This window comes from Podarcis muralis, chromosome 4 (assembly GCF_964188315.1).
Source record: "Podarcis muralis chromosome 4, rPodMur119.hap1.1, whole genome shotgun sequence".
Lineage (NCBI taxonomy): Eukaryota > Metazoa > Chordata > Lepidosauria > Squamata > Lacertidae > Podarcis > Podarcis muralis.
Window position 1 is genome coordinate 54,990,147 of NC_135658.1, and position 26,782 is coordinate 55,016,928.

At 42.2% G+C, this 26,782-nt stretch overlaps 1 protein-coding gene and 1 non-coding gene across 3 annotated transcripts in view; both read right to left on the minus strand.

Moving 5' to 3' along the window:
* The window catches only part of KCNJ6 (potassium inwardly rectifying channel subfamily J member 6), a 102,103-nt gene that overhangs the window by 51,110 nt on the left and 24,211 nt on the right, over window positions 1–26,782 (minus strand). Inside the window, exon 2 of one of the 2 annotated variants that reach the window (XM_028727163.2) lies at window positions 9,647–9,717. The exons of the other annotated variant lie outside the window; for it this stretch is intronic. Within the exon in view, the coding sequence (XP_028582996.1) occupies window positions 9,647–9,671 (25 nt within the window). The 5' untranslated portion in view covers window positions 9,672–9,717. The remainder of the gene's footprint in view (window positions 1–9,646; window positions 9,718–26,782) is intronic. 2 annotated transcript variants of the gene reach the window in all.
* On the minus strand, window positions 3,626–3,701 carry TRNAI-GAU (transfer RNA isoleucine (anticodon GAU)). The gene has a single exon. It is a non-coding gene; the product is annotated as a tRNA-Ile (tRNA).

A 26,782-nucleotide genomic window follows, 5' to 3' on the forward strand; every position in this document is an offset into this window, starting at 1 on the left:
CCAATTTCAAATTGCAGGCAGCGCAAGTGTGGGCACAGTGTCACACAATGTTTTGGTGGGTGGTTCTTCACTGTCACTTGGTGACAACACAGAGGTGGGCCTTCTCAGTTATAGCACCCAGACTCTGGAATGTCCTCCCTCGGGTAATTCAGGAGATGGAAACAGTAATTACACCTCTTTAAAACTTCTATGTTTACCCAAGCTATTCTGGATGCTAACTCTTCCTTTTTTGTCCGTTTTATTTGTGATAATTATTTCTTCTTCATTTTTATCAAATATTTAGGAAAGTTTTTTAAATGCAGTCCTCCCCCCCCAAAAAAGTTTAGGGTTACTCTCATTCTCCTACTCATAATGAAATACTGCCCCTCAATGAGGCCAAACTTAGATTCACAAAATGTTGGTATGCATACCCCTGCATCCCCCCAGAAAAAAGTACTGATTAAATGTTATTCTATTTCTTATTATTTTAATGTAAACTGCTGAGAGATTTTAAAATATTTTAAGTGGTGTGTGTGTGTGTGTGTGACCAAAAACAAAATGTCCGGGTTGTGCTCAGGCAAGGAGCAAACAGGAGGGTATGTGGCCATAGAGAACACTGATCGAGAACATCATATATATATGGTGATGTTCTCGATCAGTGTACACCATATATATATATATGGTGTTGTTCTCGATCAGTGTTCTCTATGGCCACATACCCTCCTGTTTGCTCCTTGCCTGAGCACCACCCGGACATTTTGTTTTTGGTGGTCCAAATGATGACGGTGTGTAAGTTTCCACTAACTCCTGTATGCTGGAGGCATATTTGCTGTACGTATATCAGCCTTTTCATTCTTAAAAGTTTTTTTTTTAAAAAAAATAATATTGAGGTTTTGTGCAATACTGCTCTTGCCCAAAAGCTCAGAATTGAAAACACAATGTAAGCAGGAACTAGTAGATATATATCCGGATAGGAATTATGTAAAACCTGATCACTAAGGCTTGCAACATTATTTTTTGTCCTTTGAGAGTGTCAACAAGCATATACCTAGAGGGGTTCTAGTCAACAAGCTTTGGGGAAACTGCTCTGCACACTGTAGTTAGTTGGTTGGCCCCCAGGCTGTAACTAAGGCCTAATTTTTTTATTTTCTCAATGCATGCAGCTCAGCATGGCATACATAGCACCAAGTATGTTGGTAGCTCAAAAAGATGATTGAAAATCAACACTAAACTAATATGGTTTGTGGTGTTGTGGTGTGCCCCATCCTAAACTCACTTCCTAGGATAGGAAGCATAATACAATCCCTACTGGAAGGATACAACAGGAACTCTTAAATGTATGGGTTCTTAACAGACTATTTACAAATAGGTTTATTGTGCCCAGCTAGTTTCTTTCTTCGCTGCCCAAGAAACTGCCCATTTCGCTCAGCTCTTAAACACACTGTTATTTCCCCACTAAAACCTATAACCAGCACAAGAAGTCTTAGGAACACACCAAACACAAATGCATGCATCTCTCCCCCTTTGTTTCCAGATACCTTTACACAGAAAATAAATGGTTCACGCATTTTATCGCCTCTGCCAAAGATTAGCTTTCTGGATTTTATAAGGAAGATAAATTAAACCTTGAAACAATTGGAAAGTGGCTACTGCCCACGAACAATGATTTTGAAGCGGGAACTGCCCACACTTCTGTCTATTCTCTTTATCTAGCCAGTCAATACTTCACATCCAAAGAACAATCTACATGACAGATTACAAATTCTAATGACCCCAAATAGGCAAGAACTCAAAATTGATTCCTAATTATGAGAGTTCAATAAAGGTCACCCTTCTAATAACTTTCTCTGGGCTTGTAGTGGGGAAAAGACATCGGGATGGCAGTCCTTCTTTCGTTTCTACACCGTGGATGCCTGCTGTATGAGTGCTTCTTGAGCCATGAATTAACTGGAGAGGCTGGTGAAATTTGCAAACAAATTTTGTCACTCTTACTTGGTTCGTAACTGGGGGAATGAGTGGCGCACGCACATTTTATCTGGGGTGAGTGTGGGAAGCTGCCATCTGATGCCTGGTGGGTGAGATGGCTGCTTCTGCCAATGCTGCTGGAGTTGCGGGCATCTCTTCCTCCAGGTTCCACCAGGCAGTCACAAGCTGGGCTGCCAGGATTCATGACACACAGGATTGTTGCACAGATGTTTAGGCAAGGTGCCACTGCCAGCTCACCAGCCCCGGCACTACAGCTCCCAAGTGGCATTGCAAGAATCCATAGGCATCTGAGCTGGTTTTAGAACTCCTTTGCTTTAAAGAAAAGCAATCTTCTCTACCTCCTGTTGATCATTCATGGAGGATGCTCATTGGTTTGAGGGGGGCGGGCATCACACATCACATCCAGATTCGGGCTGGTGATATATTTATTTTCTTTTGACTCTTTCCTGGGAAGTGACACTGTGGGGACATACTGATATGTCTCCTTTACCAAACGGACAGAGCCTAATATAGCACGTTGCCTAACAGCTGATTCTGGGAATGGAAATGCTGTGATTTTTCTCAGTGGTGTCTTGCAATTCGGCGTGCCTGTTTTTAAAGTCCTGGGTCCCAGATGGGTTCATGGCACAGTTAAATACTCAAACATTTTCTTATCAGAAAAAAGCCCGACCTTAAATCCCTCAGCGCTCTCTCTCTCTCTCTCTCTCTCTCTCTCTCTCTCTCTCTCTCTCTCCCTCCCTCCCCCCCCCCATCTACTGCTATTGCTGTAAAACCTTTGCTTTCAGCCAATTTACTCCTCTGGAACAGCTCCTGATCAAATAATTGATGATGATTTCCCTGATCAAGTATTTGTTCAACTGGCAGACCTCATAATTCCCACTTCCACAACCCGACACAAGGGCTGGTAGTTCTCTGCCTCGAGAAAGCTTAAATTCTGTGCCAAGATGATGCCAACATGTCACATTATGCAAACTGCTGCTATTTTTATGCAGATGCAGTGCTTTTCCTCTTATTGTGTACATTTGGATTTCGGCTCTGTCTATCTCTTTGGAAACAGCCAAATTTAAGGGTTTCTTCAAAAGTGTCTTACTGAAAAGTGTGTGTGTGTGTGTGTGTGTGTGTGTGTGTGTGTGTGTGTGGTAACCTCATTTTGTGATCTTCCCTCTGAGCAGAACATTACTTTCTACAAGGAAGTATAGGAATATTTTTTAATGTTTGAAACAACAAGAGACTATATAAAACAACGGGACATTTTGAATATATGTTACCTGTTGTACCTGGACATAAGAAAAGTCTAGATAAAAAAATCTGTGTCGTTGTTATTTGCATCCTTTCCTTTGGATGAGAGTGAGAAAGGGAGACTCATGGTACCTTTATCCCTCCCACTAATCTCCATTGCTTCTCCTACAGTGACTATTGCTGACCTGAAATACCCACTAAGGAGGCAGCCTCACAGTTTCTCCCTCACTCTTTTCGCTCAGTTGTACAGCACATGCTTTTTGTGCATAAGGTCTGTGGTTCAACTGCTGACATCTCCAGACAGGACTAGGAAAGGCCTTTGTCTGAGACCCTGCAGAATCATAGAAACATAGAATTGTAGTGTTGGAAGGGCCCACAAGGGTCATCTAATCCAACTGCCTGCAATGTAGGAATATGTGTCTGTACCAAGACAGGAATCGAACCTGCAACCTTGGCGTTATCAGCACCATGCTCTAACCAACTGAGCTGAGAGGTGCTGCCAGTCCAATCCAGAGAATACTGAACTCAAGAGATTGACAGTCTGATTTGGTATAAGGCCATTTCCTTCTCATGTTTCTAAGGCTGTGTACGCACTATACATTTAAAGCCCATCTCCCCCCAGCACACAAAGTCTTGGGAATGGTGCGCACACACTACATTATCTGTTTTAAAACACAATTATAGGGGTTTTCTTTTAATTCCCAGGCAGTGCTAGGCATTCCCTGCTAGTGCACACTAAAAAGGATGCTGGGGTGGTGGTGGTGCTGTATTGAATTCAGTCTAAGTCAGGTCCCTTTGAAATCATTGGGGCATCTTAGCCATGAATTAGTCATGGGACTTAGATGCAGCTAGCAGCCAGTGTGGTGTAGTGGTTAGAGTGTCAGACTAGGAGAGATCCGAGTTCAAATCCCCACTTAGCCATGAAACTCACTGGGTGACCTTGGGCCAGGCACTGCCTCTCAGCCTGATCTACCTCACAGGGTTGTTGTGAGGATAAGATGGAGAGGAAGAGAAATATGTATGCTACCTCGAGCTTCTTGGACAAAAAAAAGGGGGGGGGTATGAATGTAACAAGTAAAACCGACAAATGCTCAGGAATAAGCCCCACTGTGTTCATGAAGAGATTTCCTAATAAGTTGGTTTAGGATTGCAACCCATTGTTCATAGAATGCTGGAAACAAAAATTCCAGGATGAGGGGGGCGGGGCGGAGGCTGTGCTTGCATTTCGAACTTAAGCTGTGATTTACATGGATAATTCTGCTCCCCAGGCCATTCCATTGTTTCTTTACCCACTTGAGAAGTTTTTAGCTGTTAGCGTTGCTTCCAGCTATAAACCAGCTCATGCAGAATAAACCACTGGCAGCTGCAATGCTCTCTTAGGCAAAGCTGCCTTTCCTCTGCTGCTGTTCTTCATTCAAGAAGGAAGAAATGGCTTATAAATAAATGATATATACTTCTTTCCTTGCTCCATCCTCCTGAACAAGTCTGTTACGTGGTGCTTCTTTTGACTCATAAATGCTAGTTTTCCACTCCCCCCCCCCCCCAGCAGACTGCTGTTTTCAGTTTTCTAACATCTCTTGCTATATATAGCTAATTTGTCTAACTGAGAAGGGGGCAAAGAAACCCTTTACTTTCTGTAGGGAATACCAGCAAAGCAGCATATATCTCCATGGAAACATGTTTCTCAATCCATCAACCTCCTGCAGTACCTAAGACATAATCTGCAAGGTGGAGACTACTGTTTAAAATTAACATGGCACATGTCATTTCAGGATTTAATGTCACTTTTACAGGACTATTAATTAGGTTGCTTTTCCCACATCATTAAGAAATTCTGTGTTGCTTTTTAAAAAATAAATTTCTCCATAGAAGGAATGTTCTCCCGATTCCCTCATTAAAATGCATCGTTTGACTTTTTGCCTGCAAACATGTCATAAATGGGGGTTTCTATAGTAACACGGGATACTGGCTTAATTTAAAACTGTAATCTTTACACAAGGTTTTTAGCCACCAAAATGTGATTTTTTAATATATAAAAAAAGATTTGACCACATTGCAAAACTTTGCCCCATTAGAATGACATTCTGACCTTCTAAAAAAAATCCAATAAATAATACAGTAATTCAAGGGGGCAGGGAGGGGAGAGAATTAAACTGTGCTTAATTGAGACTTGTGCTTCCATCACATCAGCTATTTTAATAGCTGCTTCCTTTGAATTTGAAACTTGGGTTGCATAAATTCTGCATATATCACTTGCTGGCAAAGTCATTATTCTGCTTGAATTATCAAACCAATAATTTAAATTATCACACTTATTTGGGCTTTTTGGGAGGAAGGGTGAGATTTAAATTGTTGTTGTTGTTGCTGTTATTATTTCATAACCTGAAAACAGTAAATTTAAATCTTGAAATCTGTCAAGATTTCAATGATCTGCTGTCGCCAGTTTGGATTATGAAAAGTTAAAGAGATTTTTAAAATATCTTAAATATATCAATATCTGTCTATCTATATATCCAAGCAAACAACAACAACAGTAACAACAACAACAGCAGCAGCCAGACAGAGATAATTAGGCTGGGTGAATCACATCTAGTTTTGTGTTGGTCCAGCTAGCATGGTCAATGGTCAGGAATTATGGCAGTTGTACCAATAACACCTGGAGGCACAATGTTGTACATATTGGTATCTGCTTGTGATAAAATTGAAGATGAGACTCCTGATATTTTAATTTGATTTCCATCAACTCTTATATTTGATTCTATGTATAAAGTCGGGGTTGTATCCAGCGCTGCCACCCTGCTGACACAACACATTCCCACTTTTACAAAGCGTGTTCTCTCTCATGGAGAGCACGTGTTGCGGTGGGGGCTGACAAGACACCTCACTGTTGCTGGGCAAAAGAGTTTGGCCATCTTTAAGCAGGGGCGGGCTGTTACTGGGGGGATTTATATGTTGCCATTTATTGATTGACAGCCCTGTTTGTTAAATACACTGCACACAGTGACAAGCTTCCTCTTTCGCTGCGTGCTTCGGATCACCCGCCCTCCCTCCCTAATGTTAGGCTGTTTGCTTGGCCTTGCTATGCCTGTCATGGGGTCGTCTGCTTTGGGGCAGGGGCCTGGTAGGAATTTTGTCCATTTGGCTGATTGGCTGGTGCCATTTGGTTTTTGCCTACTGCGTAGCAAATCGTCACAACTTGTAAGGTTGTGGTTAGGCATTGGTTTGGGAATTGGTTGGTGGAGGGGTATGGATTTGGCTGTGCCTGCCCCTCCAAAATGCTGCTGCAAGGGTTTTCCATTAAAGGAACCCAGGGGCTCACCATGCTTTTGTCTGAACCCCCTGGCAAGGGGCTAGGGCCACGCAAGCCCCTGGGAGCATTCTGTGGAGAGGTGAGGCATGGTTCCCAGTCCCGTCTCTCTCCCCAGGTGACTTACCCTTGCTGACTTCGCAGGGAGTGCGAATGTCAGAGCTGTCCCCTGCGGGGTCAGTTAGTCGCTACCAATGCCTAAGCAACTACTCACATTGCTGTATTTTTAATAAAGTTCTGGCCAAAATTATGCCAAAAACCTTAAACAAAAATCAAGTGTCATTGTGTTCTTATTTGGGGTGTCTTGGAGACCTCGACGCACAACAGAATTTCCTTCTTCTCTGCTCTCCCCTGCGTCCCCTCAAGATGTATTTCAGAGAGTTAGGGGACTGGAGAAGATTTTGGGGGAATGTGGGCAGAGGAGAGGAAGGGGAAATTGCATCATGGGAGTAGAACACCATTTGAGCAGCACTGGATCCAACCCTTAATTTTTCTCAATTAGTCATGGGCATTGACATGAAAATGTTATGCAGATAGAATTCAAATATACACGTTGGGTTGGATCTAGACTTAATCATGCTTAGACCATTGCAATAAATGAATCTAAGCATGACTAGCTCTGCATCCAACTCATCAGCTGCCGTTTTAATGATCTTGATATGCTTTCAATATCACTCTTAGCACTGAAACATGCCAACCAGCCGAATATACTCCTAACTTGAACTGGCATGACAGAAGCAACATAGCAAGGTAGAATCTTGTGATGGGGAAAAGTGTTATTCCAATTCAGGTTATTAAAGTGAATATGGTTTATCATTTTTATAAAATCTGTAATAAATTGCCGTGATGCTTGTTTGTTCTTGCCAGGAGTATTAAATCACGCAGACAAGTTTTCTATATGTATTTAAAGTGCAGTGGGAAAACTGCTCTTTAGTCACCAGTTCTTATGAGGAAAATTTTTGCTGCTATCGATTCACGAGTATCTTTCAGCTCATATTATCTCCGAGTCAGAGCTTGCATAATGATTATACTTCTGCACTAATCCACAGTGAGCAGCTGTTCTGCATATCAAAAAGGCTTCTTTCAAAATCATTCCTCCTGAAACTTTCACCAAGTTACCATATAATTTGTCTTGCTTCATTTATCTTCTGTGACCAAAATCCAATATTTTTGATGTCCCTGTAAAAGTAATAAAGTTGGGAAAATTGTAATACATTCAGAATATTGCATGAAAGTTTGCTGTGGCACCACATAGACTTAGCTTGTCAGATTTGGTTGCATGGTGACATTGCAAAGTCAATTCAGAATAAAGGAACAGCTTTGCTTCACTCTGAATGGTGATTGTTAGGAAGGGCTGCCATGCTGTGACTACTTTCCTCCCCGCTCTTTACAGTCTTTTTTTTTTGGGGGGGGGAGGAATCTTCAAGAAGGGGAGGGTGCTTTTTGCAAGGAGTAAAAATGATTGTTAAAAATCACTCTGTGTTCTAGCTCAGTTCCAAAGAGAAGTTAACAGCTTGAACATAACATGCTGAAAGCAAGAGCTCAACGTGTTCAGGCAAAAGCTAATGTTTCAACTGAATTACCTTCTAAATGCCACAATTTAGAGAGTGATTCTGAGACTGTGTGCATCAGTGGAGCTGCATTAACTTCTGTGCAGCTTCAATGGCTTAAGTGGTTTTAGGACTGCTCTTGCCTTGCAAAGAAAAACAAAAAACCTTTGTTAAGTCCTGTCTTTGGGATCTGTTTCCCCCATTTTGCCTGTGTTGCTATCTTTGAAGCAGCACCTTGCCGATATGAATGATATGAATGCTTGTCTAGCTTCAGTCATTCCGCAGTTCTCTCACACATCCCGTCATTGCAAATTGGCTTTAACTTAATTCAAAACACTTCTCATTTGAGATTTTGCTCTTCTTGTTTCATACAATAGAGACGCACAGCTCTGTGAGTTCTATCAGTCATCCTGAAATTTTCAGGATGGAATGAAGACAAAGAAGTTCTCACTAAGGCACCCATCAACTGTGAAACATCTTTTTTTTTTTGTCTGTGACGCTAATAGCTCTATGTTTCACTGCAGTGTGGTGAAAAGGGTTGGAAGAATCTGTCAATTTCAGCTCTCTCTGTTTCTCAGTTCTCTACATTTTGCATCAATTTGCGAAAATCCTCTTGAAAATAATCAGCATCCTTTAGTGTGAATTTCTCAAACCCATTTTAATATGCTGTTTTAACTAAAGTACACATTTTTGCAAGCACCCTCCCCTAATATAATGCATTTTTGTGTTATTTACACCAATATAATCACTTTTATGCATCCCTCCCCCTAATTATGCATTTTTGTAAATACTGTTTGGTTGGAGAACTGAACAACAAAATTCAGGTAAGTGTGAATTTTGAAAGTTAGATGTGTTTCAGTTCACATATTGCTTCAGCAAGTGTGAATTTGATAGGTTTGCCTTCAAATGAGACTTGAATGGAATTTCTTCCCCATCCTTAGAATGACACATGCATTAAAGTAATAAAAAATAATATAAACCAAGGTCATTTATAGTGAATTTGAACCAGGTCCCAGAAAAAAGAAGTCCCAGAACATGTATTGTGACTGTTTTGCTCTGGTACTGCAGATTCATTACAGTGGATGATATCAAATTGTGGTGACCCAATTGCACAATGGACTTCCACTTGAAGAAGCAGGACTCCCCCTGAAATCCCTGTGCACCCCCTCCTGAGAAGATATGGGGTGCACAGAGACTGCTTGGTGAGTAGAGGAAAGGGAATCCCATCCTATTTGATTGCACAATGTTGCATCCCCAGTACAGATACTGGTAGGTATTCTGTGAATGTGTCAGAGTGACTTCACTGCTAACTATTTTGTAGCTACAGCCATTTTGGATGAGGAGATGTGACTCCCACATATCTTTGAACTCCAGAACTTTTTATCATTATAGAATTTAGTCACAGCACACATATAACTGAGAGGATGCCAGCCTTTGTGAGGGGAGGCTTGATTCATTTAATGGAAGTGAGAGTGAAGTAGAAGCTGGATGAAGACTGCCTGCAGGAAGGAATCTTTTCTAAATAATAATAATAATAATAATGGGCAGAAAAAGCCAAGAAGTTGAACTTCCTATTTGTACTCACTCATTGACTCTGTCAATTTGGCCATCTCTCTGTCTCTGTCTCTCTCTCTCCCTCTCTCTCTCGAGCTTCTCCTAGAGAAAGAAACAAAATAATAAAAAATAATATATGCATACCGGAAGCTGCCTTATACTGAGTTAGACCCTTGGTCCATCTGGCTCAGTATCATCTGCACTAACCGGCAACATAACTCTCCAGGACTTCAGACAGCGGACATGCCTTGCCCTGCCCTGCCTGGAGATGCCAAGGATTGAATGTGGGCTTTTTGCATGCTAAAAAAGAACTATGCCACTGGGTTATAATCCCTTTTCTAAACAATCTTTGTCACAGTGAATGGAAGTAAGGCCACATTCACACCATACATTTAAAGCACCATGACACCTTTGTGAGCACTCCCGGCTCTCGCCCCCCAAATCCTGGGAGCTGCAGTTTCTAAAGGGTGCTGAGAGTTGTTAGGAGACTCCTATTCTCCTCCGAGAGCTACAATTCCTAGAGTTCCCTGTGAAGAGGAATTGATGGTCAAATTCTCTGGTATTTGTGGCTCTGGGAGGGGAATAGGGGTCTCTCAACAGGTCTCAGCACCGTTAAGAAACGACAGCTCCCAGAATTCTTGGGGGATAGAAAATCGTTTTTGAAGTGTGCTTTAAATGTATGGTGTGATTGTGGTCTAAGGCTGTGGTGTATTTTACTCTGTCATCTACCTTTTTACATTTATTTATTACACTTGTACCATGCTCTATTTTCACATCCATTCCATATATTTAAATTACTTTTATATCACTTTCACAGTCATGGCTCCTCCTACCCCTTTCAAGAACCATGGGAACTTTGATTTTTTGGGGGTGTTTGGAGCAGTACCTCGGTGATAAATACAGTTCCCAGGATTTGTTGGCCTGAAAGTCATGACTGTTAAAAGTGGAATAAAAGGGATTTAAATGTATGATACGGATACTGCTTTTTAAACCCCCCCCCCACTAACATCATGTTATGCAGGAAGCTTGCAGGGCCAGAACCACTTTGAATTACACCAGGTGTCTCCAGACCATTTTGTGAGTCAGGAGAAACAAATGGCATTGCCTGCATCTTTAAAAACAGTAAAACCTTTTCAGAAGGGTCTAGGGTTTTTCCCCCTTCCTGTTAACCAGCTTTCCTTTTGGGATCTCATTCCCTAATCTCTGGTTTGCTCTTATCTTTTAACACAGAAGCCGAGCAGATATGGATATTAGTTTAGCTTCAGTAATTATACTGTTCTGTCAGGTTTATGTTGGGGGAGAAAGCCTTTCTCCTCTTGAAAGGCACTCCCCATGACAGTGCTTTGTTTATAAGGGCAATTCAATTAATATGGCAGCTTGCGTGGGTGGCTTATTATCTGAAAACATAACCAAAGTACTGAAAGTGACGAATCATTTTTTTTTTTAAAAAAAGTGGTACACAATAGAACATTCACTGCACCCAACCTTTCTTCTCTTTTGCTCATTTGTTTGCTGCATTAAAATACTCTTGAACTGGGAAACAAAGAAGAAGAAGTATGCACACCTGGAACCTGGGTTTATTGTTTTCATGTTTTATTGTTCTCATATAGATCACTGTTGGTGGGACAGAGCAACAAATGCAATTTGCCGACAGTATTTCCGGGACAATGTGTGCTTGGTTTATAAGGATATGGGCTCCTTTCACTGTAAAGATTACAAAACTAAACAGGGAGTCTCAAATTCTCCAAATTTAAAGATCTCTAAATTGAGTAGGAATGAAGTATTCCCAAGAAAAGTGGAAATGAAGTACAATAGGCTGTGTTGAATTTTTGTGGAGTTCCCTTTTCACTATGCAAGGAGATGTTTGGCAGTGGGTACACAGCCCCCCCCAAAAAACCCCAGCACCCTCACTGTGGGGAGGGGGAAGTTTCCTTTCAATGCAAAATCACAATTCAAAAGAAAGACAACATTACACATCTGTCCACATGCCCCCAGAAAGTTTGCTGAAGAGAAGCCTGGCCCCTTAGGAGCAAAATGTTTCACTGTAAGCAAAGAATGGAAACAAAACCAGCTCAGCAATATCCACCAAAGACAGAAACCTTCCTTGTAACCCATTTCCTTGTCAGAATTCTGGGAGTCATGTTTGTACATTATTATGAGATTCACTTTATAAAAAACCTTTGCTCTGTTACAAAACAAAGTCTTGGTTGTGATGTATTGTTTTCTCACTGTGTGGGAATACTGGTGGAGGAATGAACCTGAAAAATGCTGTCTCAGAATGGAAAAACCTTCAGGGATTTGAGAAAGATATGCATGTAAGGAGAACTGGACAAAAAACATAGGGCCTCTTACAGAGAGAGGAAGAATTGTGTGCATTATGATGCATGAAATACACTGCACACACCTTTTCCTGCCATGTTATAAGCATCAAGTAACTGCTGGATGTATTGATTGTCTGACCTGTGGATACAGAGCAGAAGAAGTATTTGCACTGTGTCTGTCTGAAACATTTTTAAAGTGTTCTTTGCTCTGCTGCCCAAGCAGGAAAAGTCTTCTGCTTCCATCAGTGTGGTTTTTGCACTTCAGTGTGATTCTTTTTCCGTGGTAGTTTTCCCACGGGGGGCAGTGGGTGAATACAGTGGGATTATCATTCCTAGACTCAGATTCAGTACAATGGGGTGACCCTCCTTGCTTTGGCTAAAGTCCAGAACACAGAGTAAACAGTGATGTAAACTATTAAAGTGTTTGGTTTTTTTTAAAAAAAACGATGACATTCTCTGTATTGAAAATACAGAAGGGCATGGGTATGTTGTAATTCTTGTTCAATTGCTGCATCAATAGTGATAAATAAAGGCATAGATCTTTCTAACTGGAGACTTGATGGGGCTCCTTCATGATGGTAAACATCCCTCAAGGTAGACAACAGAAGGCACAGTAGTGAAAAGGTGGTCTAGTTAGCAAGTGCTGCTGATAGCAGCTGCCATTTTAATTCCCCCACAATGCCTCTGGGGCACCAAAACAGAGCCATGGTGTAGCAATGCTACATTAATTCCCAGAGTCATAATGGGGGAATTAAAGTGACAGGCAGCGCCCATGACCTCCTGGGCTCCAGTGCTGTTGCTGTCAGGTCTTGCTGTCAGGCTTCCCATAGGCATCTGGTTGCCACAGTGAAAAAACAGGAAGCTGGACTAGATGAGACTTTGGCCTGATTCAGTATGCTCTTCTTTGCTCTGATGGATGGCTGCTAGTTTTCTTTTGTCGAGTACTGAAAGGACCAGAGGGCCTGTGTGGTTCAAGCAGTGGGTCCTCCTGGGAGCCCTATGGTGCTGACTCCTGGTTATGGGCCTGATAATGTTCAGACAGATTTAGAAGGTGGACTGTTTTTATGAAGACAAAAAGTATGTTTTGCTGCAACGATATTGTGGGTAGCTTCATTATAATGTTACAAAGAGTTGCCTGGAATAGGGGGCATTACTCACGAGACACTGACATTACTGCGGAATTTATATCAATCTCATCACTCCTCAGGAATGTTTTATGTGGTAAGCTTGTTTCTTACATTTACAGGCAATAATTAAGATTTCCTTCATAAATCCTTGAGCACAGCAGCGATTGAGCTTTCCAGCATAGTAAATGAATGTCAGATAAAAGTTGTTTGGCTATCAGATCTTTAATTTCATTCAGCTGTTGGAAATTTAAACTGCACAATCATTTATGAAGATTCTGACTTGGAGACGCTCAATATTTTCATTTCAACAACTTATCAATGAAAAGAAATAAAACACTGCTCCCTATGTAAGCTTGCAATAAAGTTTTTGTCAGTTTGATCAAAGGCTGGGTCCAGTGTACCCCGAGATCTCTCAGTGAACATGTCCCACACATTGATGGCAGTGTTTCAGGCTGCTTTCCCTAGATTGCACAAGCTCAGGAGTTTCACGTGCATGCTGGATCTCTCACCAAGTGAGTTTATAGCTGAGGTGAGAATTAACCAGGGATTTCCTGGTTTGTAGCTCAGGCTCTTAACCACTTGCAGAATGCTTGCCTGGGCATATCCTATTCACAGTAGCATGACTACATCCATGTGACTGTAGCATTCTAAATGAAGCACATTGCAGTTGATATTGGATTATGGGAAGCAGGTGTTTCTTCCCACTACAGAGCTCTTAAGCCTATCCTGGGTGAATTCCTTGTTTAACAGCAAGCATAACATTCCCAGTCCAGTATTTGCTGGACAAGCACATGGTTCACACACAGTATTTGCAGTAGACAAGCACATGGTTCGCACACAGAAAATTCCAACTTTAATACCTAGCATTTCCAGGGAGTGCTGGCAAAGGCCACTTTCTGGAACCCTGAAAAACCACTTTCAGTCAGTGTGAAAAAGACTGTGCAAGATGCACTAACAGTAAAAGGCACCTTCCTATGTTTTTCAGCATTACCCAGTAAGCTCACTTAACAATATTTAACAGCATTTAAAAATACCAAGCTCCTTCATTCTCTCAGCACAAGCCTTCTTCAACATTTTATTCATGCAACTGTTTTCTTTTCTCAGCCCCATATTCCAACATTCTTTTTCAAACTGTGCTTGCTAATACAGAATGTATTATTCCAGCAACAATTTAACTAGTGCCATGCAGAGATAAAATAATTTTTTCCTAACACCTACTCATTACTCCACTGTTTATACTGGCAAAGATGACATAAGCCCACTTTACCATCGTGACGGCAATGTAAAGCTGAAGTATGTAAAACAATGACATTATTTGCAAGAATATAAAGCTTTCTTCTTACTTCAGAATGAGCAATTTAGGACACTGTGACTACAATCCACACCATGCAATCCTGTTGATTTCAGTGAGATTTACTGCCATGCAGGTTGTGTAGAAGGATTGGTTAGATAATGCATAAAATGATACATCTGTCATGATAGGATTTGTCCAGCATCTAGAGATGCTCTAAACAGCTGGAAGTTGCCTTGTAAACATGCAGCCCTAAAGCTTCTGAACGATATTCCCTCAACTGACTACTGTTTGGGAATTTCAAGGTGTGGGAATGAATATATGTTTTACAATCAGTATGTAGTTTAGTTACTTTCCAAAGGAATTTTAATGCAAATGCCCTGTCATTCCATGGATGTTCTCTTTGGCAATATGAATTCAACCACTAGCTTCTAATTTGATGTGGTTTGTAGCAGGAAGAGAGACGCCTGTGAAATTTTAGTGCACAGAACACTGTCTTGGGATTTTTAAATTGCTTCTTAAACTGCATGGGAATGGTGTTATGCTTGATATGCTATCAGGAGAGAATAATAGAGTTTCACGTTATATAGCAGCTTTCAAGCTCAAGATATCCTTAAACACTTTACTTACAACAAATTTGATAGAGAATGCTCAGTGATGGTGTGTAGGCAAATGCAACGGTCATCATTATGTCTTACTCAGCAATAGCCTACACACAGCTGTAGAAAGTAAAGCCCTATTTGAGTAGGAGAAGATTCTGGCTAGGCTATTAGGTTCCCCGCCCCCTCATATGGTGCCATAGTTATGATTTCTAATATACTGCCAAAGAATATCTCCTTTCCAATTTGGACATTGGGGTGGGGAAGGATAGGAGAACATTGCATTTTTTAGATGGCTGTGAATACTGCAAAAGAAAAACCAAATACCATGGGCGTTTATGAGAAGAGGCTTGTTGGATATGACCAGAGACAATGGAGTGCACCTCTGGGGGTGAAGCCAAACCACTGAGTTAGGAGCACTGAAGTGACCTGCCTAGGTGGCAAGCCTGGGCAGGGTGTATGGAGGTCCCGGGCTCCCCAGACAACAAGACTCCCCTCTCACAGTGGCGTAGCGTGGGGGGTGCAGGGGGGGCCAGCCGCACCGGGCGCAACATCTGGGGTTAGGGCAAATCCACAGGTTAGGGGGCGCAAATCCACGGGTTAGGGGGCGCAAATCCATGGGTTAGGGGGCGCAAATTACTTGCCTTGCCCCGGGTGCTGACAACCCACGCTACGCCACTGCCCTCTCAACTTTGTTGATGTGGTCCAAAAGGAAGCAGAGCAATACATTTGGCACCAGCTGGGCTGCAGGAGTTGCCAGAAGGAGGTGTACAAGGCACCAGCCAACCATCTTAGGGATTCTACCCCAGATTTGTGTAGGGTTATTCCTTAGCCTTTTATTCTCCCTAAAAAATCCCACAAGGCAGAGGAGATTTAGGATTAGAGTTTTCCTTCTCCTAGATAGGCTACCTTCCCAGGTTGATGAGCCTCATCTGCCCCTCACGTCCCTCTACAACATGTGCAGAAACTGCCTTCTTGACCATTGGATCCACTATTGGTTTATTCCGCTCAATCTGCTGGGTCCTGTCTTTGCATGCAGGGGAAGTCCTTAACTCACCAAGGGTTTGAGACCCATCAGTTCTCCTCACCTGGTTTAGCCAGCCAATCAAAACTATTTCCTGGGGTGTGGCCACTGTCACATACTGACAGCTTCTGGGAGCACACAGGTGAGAGCTGAGTACAGTGTGAGGACCAAAGATGGACAAACTACCCCAGAAGCAGCACGACATGTCCCCCAGCAGATGTACTACCCCTCCCCTAACACTCCACCTACTGTTGGCTTATCTGCTTTCCACCCCACTAGACTCAGTTGGCACCAGACACCACTGGTGCATAGAGCCAGTGAAGGTGCACACAACTTGATATGTCCATTGCATGCAAGGCTTCAGATGATAATGATGAAGACACCACTGCACTGCTCAAAAAACAAATAAGAGGCAATAGCTGTATCTTGTATATATGGATTAAGCCACTGTATTTATTTACAAAGTTGGAAGTCTTGACGTTGGCAATAATTCCAAACAAGATCCGATTACAGTAAGCTGCAAACCCTTTTAAAAAAATCAAACCTGAAGATTTTCTCTTATCTTTAAATTAAAGAGGGGAATCAAGTGCACTGTCCAGAAAGTGACAAAATATAATTTAGAAATACTTTTGACAGCTAGTTGCAGTCTTCTTGACTTTAGCATTGAGTTAAGTGATTGTGTTGAAACTGTTTTCTGTATCAATTTATATAGATCCTCTTTCATTGCTAGATACCTTTGAATATACTCATTTTCTACTGCCAGTAGCATTTTCTGATCCTGCAACATAGAGGGTGGATTTGAGTGTGCTTTTATTGAACCAAAGTTTGTAATTATTATTTTCAGTACATATTGTTCTCCCTGTCCTGTATGCTAGCAAAAGTACAAAGCAAATGTTTTTATGACCCTGAAAATGGCCCACTTTCCCAGAAATATCACAGGAAATAATGGTGGAAGAAACTTTCTTTGGATGTGTGTTTATAAGCCCTTTCTAACCTGATGCCTTCCATATGCTTTGGACTATAACGCCCATCAGCCCCAGCCAACACACTGGTTGCTGTATATGAATGGTGACTGGGATGCCCTTCATGGGCAAAAAATTAGAGATTTGGTGTGATAAAAGCAGAATGCATCCCTAAATGCATTTACTAGTGAGTAAGCCACATTGAACTGGACTGACTGCTGAGTAAACATACAAGCCTGCATGATTCTGAAGCCAACAAATTTAAAAGAACTGAAAAGGAAATAGTCAAGGTTACCTGTTGGAAGATGACTGAGAGGTTATATGATGCAGAATAGGGAGAAAAAAAACCAAAGTTTTAAAATATACATGATCACGTCTTTTCCTTTTTTAAAAACAGATGCATTTAGTTGTGTCTTTGCTGTGAAAGAGAACTTTTATTTGGTTATCCCCAAAGCCCTAGTAACAACTGGAGTTTCAGTCTGAAGCCCCAAGGCCCTTGTAATGTTGTGTGACTATGCTCCCATCTGCTCTTGTCAAAACATAGAAAACATCTCACTCTTCCCTAGACAATGCCATGTTGAAGAGTATAGATGCTTCTGCTCCTTGATAGATGAAGCCTCTCATTTCTATAATTTCTTGCAGGGTTTCCTACTACAGGGATTTCAAAAATTCTGGAAAGGCAAAATATGATGGATTCTTTGGTCATGTGACCATGAACATAACTTACAAGCCGCTGGGAGAGATCATCAGGGGGTTTGGACTGGGTGTTCATCAGTATGCAGATGACACCCAACTCTACCTCTCCTTTAAATCAGAACCAGTGAAGGCGGTTAAGGTCCTGTGTGAGTGCCTGGAGGCGGTTGGAGGATGGATGGCGGCTAACAGATTGAGGTTGAATCCTGACAAGACAGAAGTACTGTTTTTGGGGGACAGGGAGTGGGTGGGTGTGGGGGATTCCCTGGTCTTGAATGGGGTAACTGTGCCCCTGAAGGACCCGGTGCGCAGCCTGGGAGTCATTTTGGACTCACAGCTGTCCATGGAGGTGCAGGTTAACTCTGTGTCCAGGGCAGCTGTCTACCAGCTCCACCTGGTACGCAGGCTAAGACCCTACCTGCCCGCGGACTGTCTCGCCAGAGTGGTGCATGCTCTAGTTATCTCACGCTTGGAATACTGCAACGCGCTCTATGTGGGGCTACCTTTGAAGGTGACCCGGAAACTGCAATTAATCCAGAATGCGGCAGCTAGACTGGTGACTGGGAGTGGCCGCTGGGACCACATAACACCGGTTCTGAGAGATCTGCATTGGCTCCCAGTACGTTTCCGAGCACGATTCAAAGTGTTGGTGCTGACCTTTAAAGCCCTAAACGGCCTCGGTCCAGTATACCTGAAGGAGCGTCTCCACCCCCATCGTTCAGCCCAGACACTGAGATCCAGCGCCGAGGGCGGTTCCCTCATTGCGAGAAGTGAGGCTACAGGGAACCAGACAGAGGGCCTTCTCGGTAGTGGCGCCCGCCCTGTGGAACGCCCTCCCATCAGATGTCAAAGAGATAAACAATTACCTGACATTCAGAAGACATCTTAAGGCAGCCCTGTTCAGGGAAGTTTTTAATATGTAATGCTGTACTGTTTTTAACACTTGATTGGGAGCTGCCCAGAGTGGCTGGGGAAACTCAGCCAGATGGAAGGGGTATAAATAAATTATTATTATTATTATTATTATTATTATTATTATTATTATTATTACAAAAACAGCAACAAAGGACATGGAAATAATTTAGTTTAAAATATGCCTTTGCCTCAACTTTCAAGTATTTTCAAATCCTTTATGGGACTCCAACTCCCATCAGTCTCGGCCAGCATCACCAAGGGATAATGGGAGATGGAGTCTATTAACATTTGGATGGCTATAAGTTCCCCACCTACACTTGTTAATGGAAGGCTAGATGGCTATGGAAAAGCCTGGATTGAAGCAAGAAGATTAGTATGAATCTGTACAGCTCACTGAGCTTCGAAATTATCCAACAACTAACAACAGTTGCTGTTTTGTACATTCTTTAGTAACAAAGATACAATTTAAGCTAACAAAAGTTTTTTGTTTTAACTGTTTCTAAAATGTTCAATTTGAATTTGCTTCCTTATAGCATATATAAAACTGTTTCTTGTCAAATACATAAAATAACAACTTTGCTATCAAAATACCCAGCCATATGTGTGTTTTGATTGCTCAAGAATCACGGGGATGAACTCTGCGATTCGCCCAGTCACTGAGATCTCCATCCGAGGATCAAATGAGAAGAGACCCCTCAATGGGTCCTTGCATTTAGCATACAGTACATACTTTAAAAGGCAACCAGCACCTGCTGGCGTGGGCAGCAGGGGCTGATATCAGGACTGCAGCAGATGAGAAGGGGAGTTTAACCCATCCCTCTCAATGCTTCAGTTCTGACAAAATTTGCATCTCTAAAGCTGCTACTTGCCTCATTTGTACCCAATCCAAATTGTAGCTTCAAACCCCGCCCCAACTTTTTCAGCAGGTTAGCTGGGGAGGAAAGCTGTACCTACTCCCTACCTACTGTGATCTAAGTAATTATCCTTTACACACAGTTTCTAACTGCATTTTTATTAAAAAATATGGATTTGAAATGCAAATACATATTTAACATCACATCTAGCTCTATCCCTGAAACTCTTCTTAGGTGACCAATTGCTATGAGATAAAGAGAAACAGAAAAATAGAGAGACAATGCCTTTTCAGTGGTGGCCTCTGCCTTTGGAATACTTTCCCCAGCTAACCTGCTGGTACTTATGCTGATGTCTTTTAGATGCCCAGTTAAAATGTCTTCATTCTCTCTGGGATTTGCTACTTTTATCATCTCTGTCAGTTAAAAACAACCTAAACAAAAACAAAAAACAGAGCAGCAGGATTTATATTTGTTGTTGAGATTTTTTTCGGTTGTTTTTATTGTAATTAATTATTGTATTTTTAAGATTTTTACTGTTGTTGTTTTTATTGTTTGCTGACCTGGAAACACGACCAGTTGAAGTATCAGAATACAAATCTATCAGACAGATAAATCTTCTAATGCAATGACTTCCCTTAAGGCCAAGCCTGAAATTCTCATGCTTCCTTCCTTTCCCCTACCTGTGTGGTCCTCAGCACCAGTGGTGGTGAAAAGAAAAGACTGACAAAGAGGAATGATATCCAGAGGTCCCCACAACCCTGGTTCAGGAAATCTATCTAAAGCTCACGATGCCTTCAAGGATTCCTATTGTCAGAGTTAGTTCGCTGGAGATCATATGAATCCCTCATAACTCGAGGACCAATATAGGAGGACACCCTAGAAGACATAACAGTAAACCTAGCCCGATCTTTATAATGATGGAGGTGGATTTATAGCTTCAGTCTGAACTTAGAGGAAATCAACATTTCATGGTGTTGTAAGACAGTTACATTCTGTGGTAATAAACAGGTTGCTCTGTATATGGAGATTTATGGCATTAATAAAGTGGAGTTTCCAGGGGAGCTCAAGAGTGGGAACCAACATGAATCAAAACAGGAGGCATGCACGCTGCTGCTACAAAATAAATGTGCCATTTTGTAGTAAGGGCTCCAGGTTGTCTACTTCATAAAGAAGGCCAAAGGTGTCTACAGGGTGCTGTTCAGCCTTTCAATTAATTAGATTGATAGTACTCTGAAATACTATACTTAGCGGTCAGAGGCAAATGGTCAGTACATGAAGCAAGTCTCTGCTGTCACATTTCATCCAATTAATTGCCAAGGCACTAAAACACCAATAGTTATTTGTTCATAAAGAGAGAATTTGGATTATGCTGGAATTGAGCTGAAAATGGAGAATTTTATTCCAGCTCTAGCCCATCAAATGCCACTGGCATCCTCTGCATCTTTGTGCTCATCGGACTGGCCAGGAGGGTCTTGTTTCAAGATGTACACAATTAGAAAATGCAAGTTACAAAAACAGACATGCATGGTCCACAATTCTCCACAAAATATGAGAGAAAATTTATTGTTTTCAAGCAGTCCCAAATACCATTCCTTGGTTCCCCCTAAAGGCGTCATTCTCAGGTTCTACGGTCAGCTACTATGGGAAATTGTCACAGGCATAAATCAAACTGAAACTTGCTTGGAATGCTGATTGTGTGTAGAACTCCATCTCCACTTGCCAGCACCAAAAGGGTTGCCATGGACGGGCTGGATGCAGAGGAGTGATGGAAGGCACCAGCTGGGAACCTCCACATGAACCCCCAGGGGAAGAAGGCTCAGAGCTAGGGAACTGGTGATGAGTGGTCAGAGGCAGAAGAGGGAGAAGACCGGGAGGAGGTGTCAGAAGCTGAAGGGGAAACAGGGTTTAGTGAGCAGAACGAGGCTGTGGCAGAAGAAGTCCAGAACCAGAGGCAGAAGAGGAGGCTGGAAAGGAGTGGGGCCAAGATGCAGTGGTGAGGCAGGCTGCTGAAGAATCCAGGGAGTCTCCCCCTTCTGCTGTGACCAGCTCCATGACTACGTGGGGAAAGGAGTGGACTAAGCAGGTGGGGGAAGTTGGGGACCTTCAGTCCTCACAACTGCCTCATTGGGGCAAGACCTACTGGGAAAAGTTGCTGGGATCACTAGGCCTGCTCTGCTTTGGTTTCTTTGAATAGAGTTAAATTCACTGACACCATGTTGTTGTTTTTTAAATTGCTGCACTGCAACTGACTGGCTCCTGACAAGGGAGTCTGTGGCACAAAGTCTAGAGTAAAGACTGAAGTTCGTTGTTGGTTGGTTATGTAGAACTGTCCCTATTGTCCTCAGGGAGTTTTAATTTGCTGGCTTCTTCTTTTGCTTCTTGGTGGAGTTTGTCTGCTCTGTATTGGTAAATAGTATTTCTCCTGTGGGTTAAGGATACAGATGCTAAATATCATAACAGATTTTTACCAGCAACAGTAGTTAGTCATCTGATGGTTGTACCGTGGGGCCATTATTATTAGCATCAGTTTGAATCATCTCACGTTGATGTGAAAACCAAACTGCTCATTTATTCAATCATCTGGGTTGTTGTTTGGACTGCTTTAAGACAGGACTATCGAGAAACATGTGATTGTCCTATCTAGTCTGCATAATACCCTAGAATAGTGTTTGGCAGCTGGTGGCTTACGAGTCCAGACCATCTTAGAGATGCTGTCAATCTCTCACCCCTTCCCTACTTGAAAAGTGCTGGAGCTATGGAAGTGGGGGAGAGAGGCTGAGGGGGCCCTGGGGTGTGCCAAGTTGGAATGCCCCACAAAAGCCCTTTCCACCATCTTACTGCCTCCTGGCATGCATCCAAATTGTGTGGAGAGGTGGGAGCTGAATCAGAAACGCTGCACCACTACCTTTCATGTTTTTGTTTTTGTTTTGGCCTGGCTGGTGTTTTTGGCATTTTCTTCTTAGGAGAGGGATCACAGGTAGCTCAGGGGCAGAGCAAATGCATTGCTTGCAAAAAGTCCTAGCTTCAATCCCTGTCATATCCTGTTAAACAGAACAGGTAGCAAGTAATTTCTTTATTTCTTTAAAATATTGCTAGGCCACAATTTACTGTAAGTGACTCCAGGGCATGGCATAGTAACTCCGTTTAAAAATAGCATAAGCGTAATAATATAAAAATGAGAGCAGATAAATATATGACTAAGCCGACTGGTTAAAACTACAGAACCATTATGTCATCTTACATAGTATTGACAACTAGCAAACTACAAATGCCTCAGCAAAGAAAGCAGGTTATGGGAAAGGCCTGTGCCTAAGACTCTGGAGAGGAACTCCAAGTCAGAGCAGACAATAGAGATTTAGGAGGACAAATCAGTCCTAGCAGTGGGGAGCATGTCTGGGACTGATACTAGCATACAATGGTACCTCGGGTTACAGACGCTTCGGGTTACAGATGCTTCAGGTTACAGACTCTGCTAACCCAGAAATAGTACTTCGGGTTAAGAACTTTGTTTCAGGATGAGAACAGAAATCGCATGACGGCGGTGCGGCGGCAGCAGGAGGCCCCATTAGCTAAAGTGGTACCTCAGGTGAAGAACAGTTTCAGGTGAAGAACAGACCTCCAGAACGAATTAAGTTCTTAACCTGAGGTAACCTGTATATTGATCTGGTTTGCATGCAGTGCTAAGCTAAAGCACAGCATAGTGCTAATGATCAAACATGCAGACTTCCTGAGAGGAGACAGAAGCTGCTTTGCTCCTCCATGGTCATCTTGCTAAGCTATGGATTGGCTTAGTGTGTTGGCCAAACCTGGGTTGATGGGTTATCCCCTCCATTCACATGACCTGTAAACCATAGGGACAACCCTTGGTGTTACAGCTTGTGGTTTGTCTAGAGAGAGCCAAATCAGGTTCCCAGGTTCAGATGACACACTAAGGCAGGCATAGGCAAACTCAGCCCACCCGATGTTTTGGGACTACAACTCCCATCATCCTTGACCACTGGTCCTGTTAGCTAGGGATGATAGGAGTTGTAGTCCCAAAACATCAGGAGGGCCGAGTTTGCCTATGGTTGCCCTAAGGCAAACGATGGCCTAGCAGAGCACTGCATCAAAATGGCCAGGGAGGAGCAAAGGAGCCACAGTCTGCTCTCCAGAAGCCAAAACATTTGCTCAGTTGTGTGAATCTATGGCTTGGCTTGGCCTCACATGCGAACAAGGGTGCTGGGTGCACATTATGATTCTGTCTGCTTAAGGATGAGATACTCTTGAGCTGGCTGCAGCAGCTGTGTCATTCCCTTTCAGCCTGTACATGAGCAGAGCTATACAAAGATAACTTGAGTCAACAATAGCCTCTCCTTCACAGGGAATGATCTCTCATCATGGTCATCTCTACCTCCTGTTAGAGATCCTAAAGGGAAATATCAAACCTGCATGTTAAAATGAATGTGTGAGCAGTTTTCATCACTAGCAGCACCCTGGCCATGCTCTCCTATCTCTCGATAATGAGACTGCCATCCAAGGGTACCAATTAGTGCCGAACTGACAGTTTTCCTAATACTGACACCTGCCCGTAAAAATTCAGCATTTCATTATGTACCTAGCAAGCTGTCAAGCTGTAATTGCTTTTAGTTCAGCTGGCCAGATCCTATAAAAGTGGGTTTCTATTTCATTACCAATCCTTTGTGACATCCAGTGGCTTGGAACTATTTTTAGTCCTTTGCCCAGTAGTGACTCTTTTTTAATGTTTATGGGCTTCATTTCACTTTATTCACAAGTTATTAATGACTTCTAAAATTGCTTATTATGCATAAAAGGGGGAAGATATTATTAAAATTGGCTCTCATAATCACTTCAGCATGATAGAATCTACAATTAGTAGAGTTAGAAAACTAATGGATATATCATGTCGAAGCACCACTTCAGAAAAGTGTAATGTATACTCTACAGGCCACGTAGCGTATCATTATCCTTTAAAAATATTATGCCCTTGAATTTCCCTTGAATAAATGTGGAATTCAGTTGTGGAATGTAAGCAGTGTGCTTAATTTCTAGAAAAACAATGCTGGAGTTCAGCTGCCTGAAGAAAATGTCACCTATCTAGAAGTATTTTTTCTTAATCTCCTATACGTGCAGATTATAGTACCGGTTTTCAAATGTAATCTGTTCCGGAAGTCTGTTTGACTTCTGAAACGTTCAGAAACCAAGGATCAAAGGGCTGGCAGCAAAATCCACTGAAAAAATGGAGAAACACACCTTAGAAGCCATTTGACTTCTGAGGTGCGTTCAGAAATAGAAGCATTCACTTCCGGGTTTTGGGCATTTGGCTTCCTAAACGTTTGGCAGCTGGGACGTTCGAAAACAGAGGTTTGACTGTAACTATAGTTACCTGCGAAGTGCACTCTAAGAAGAGCCCTGCTTGATCAGATGAAGAACCTATCAAATCTACCATTCTAGTTGCCACAGTAACATATGGCCTTTGAACTTCAGAGGCCCCTGACAGGCTTCTCCTCAGTGAATTGGTACAACCCACTTTTAAAGTCACTTAAGTTGACCATTACCACATGCTGTGGCAGCAGATTCCATTAAATGATGCACTGCATGAAGAACTATATCTTTTATTTTCATTTTATTTTCAGTCCTCTACCAGATACCTGCTCAGGGGACAGTTTCTTCTCTTCCTGCTTTCTGTGTTCTGAGACTGACCCCTGGCAGAGTTCAGTGAGACAGAGCTGTCAGGTTCCTATAACCATAGATGGAATCTTATGTGATCTCTGTGTTATGAGGTCCAAAGGCGTCCTGCCTTGATCTTTGGTAAATTGTGTGGTTTGAGGAGGTGGAGAGCTAGGAGACACCAGAGTTATATTTTCCCACATGTTGCCTTAATATGTGGAAATTACAAGTATAATAAACAGAGAATGACCATTTCTCAACTGTTTCACTCACCTAGAAATCAGTTGTTTGGTTTTAGGCTGTATCTTGGTGAATGAGCTAAAACTGTTTTGTAGGAAATGGAATCAGAACACCTGCCATATTGCCTTTTTTTTGCCAGGAAGCCCAGCTCTTAGGTACTTTTGGAATTTTGGAAAATTCATTTTAAAAAATCTGCCTCCTTTGCCACTTACTGGTGTGTGTGTGTGATGGGTAACTATTTTATGGGACAGCAATTGAATACATATGGTGCTTTTACAGAATGGAAGAATTGTACCTCAAGTAGCTCGTTATATGGACGAACTGTAGTTTAATTAGCTCATTATACTCAAGAGGTACAGTGTTGAATACTTGTCCAAAGAAAGACCAGTGATTGAAGCAGGCTTCTAAAAAAATATTAACTAGCAGTGTGCGGTTGTATGCAATTCTATTTTTAAATCTGAAATGCTACAATGTTTCATATTTACATTTTAAAAATAAGAAAAGTCTTTCAAAACCCCAGATGCTTTATTCAAAAAGCAAACACAAAGGTTTATTATGCATCCCATGCTATTTTTGGTGTGTGTGTGAAGGGGAAAGCAGAGATTAACAGTTCAGCCCTAATCAGAAGTAGCAGCACAATCCTAACCATGTCTACTCTGAGATAAATCCTATTGAATTCAGTGGAGATTAATTCCAGGTAAATGGGGCTAGGATTAGAGTCTAGCTACTACTGAGTTAAATGGGACTTGTTCCCAAATAAATATGCTTATAAATCAGCAAAATGATTCAGTTAAACTAAGCTGCAAGGACAATTTCATTCATCTCTCCCTTCTATTAGTGGGTCACTTTTGTGCATTTTTGGTTAAATCACTGTTTTTTACAGCCCTAGAAGAAATATGTTTGCTTGGACAATTTGTTATTTGGCATTTGTGCATGTTTTGCAAAAATGTATTTTGCATGTTCAGACCCAGAGACCTCCCCCCTAAATAAAATCACACTTGATTCAGATTTTAGTTTTGGTTTTTGGCAGAATTTAGGCCACAGCTTTATTGATTACAGAAGGTGAGTGGTTGCATAGGCTCTGGTTCGACTAGCTCCCTGCACCCTTGCAGGCAGCGCTGACCCAGGGCCATCAGCATAGGTCAGCCAAGGGTGTACACCTGGGTAGGCGAAAATCCGGGAACAGACTATGTTCACCACCCAGATGCCCCCCTGGACTCAGGCATGAGCACAACCCCCTCTCGGGGGTTGACCAAACCAGTTGAGTCCCTGGATTCCTTTAATGGAATACCCTTCACATAGGGATAGCGAGACCTCTCTCCCATCCCTATCACCTGAACCAGTTCCTAACCGCAGCCTTACAAGTTGTGATGATTTGTTACGCGGCAGACGAAACCTAAATGGCAACAGCCAATCAGCCAAGTGGGGAAATTCCTGTCATGCCTCTGTCCCAACGTCAGACGACACACGACGG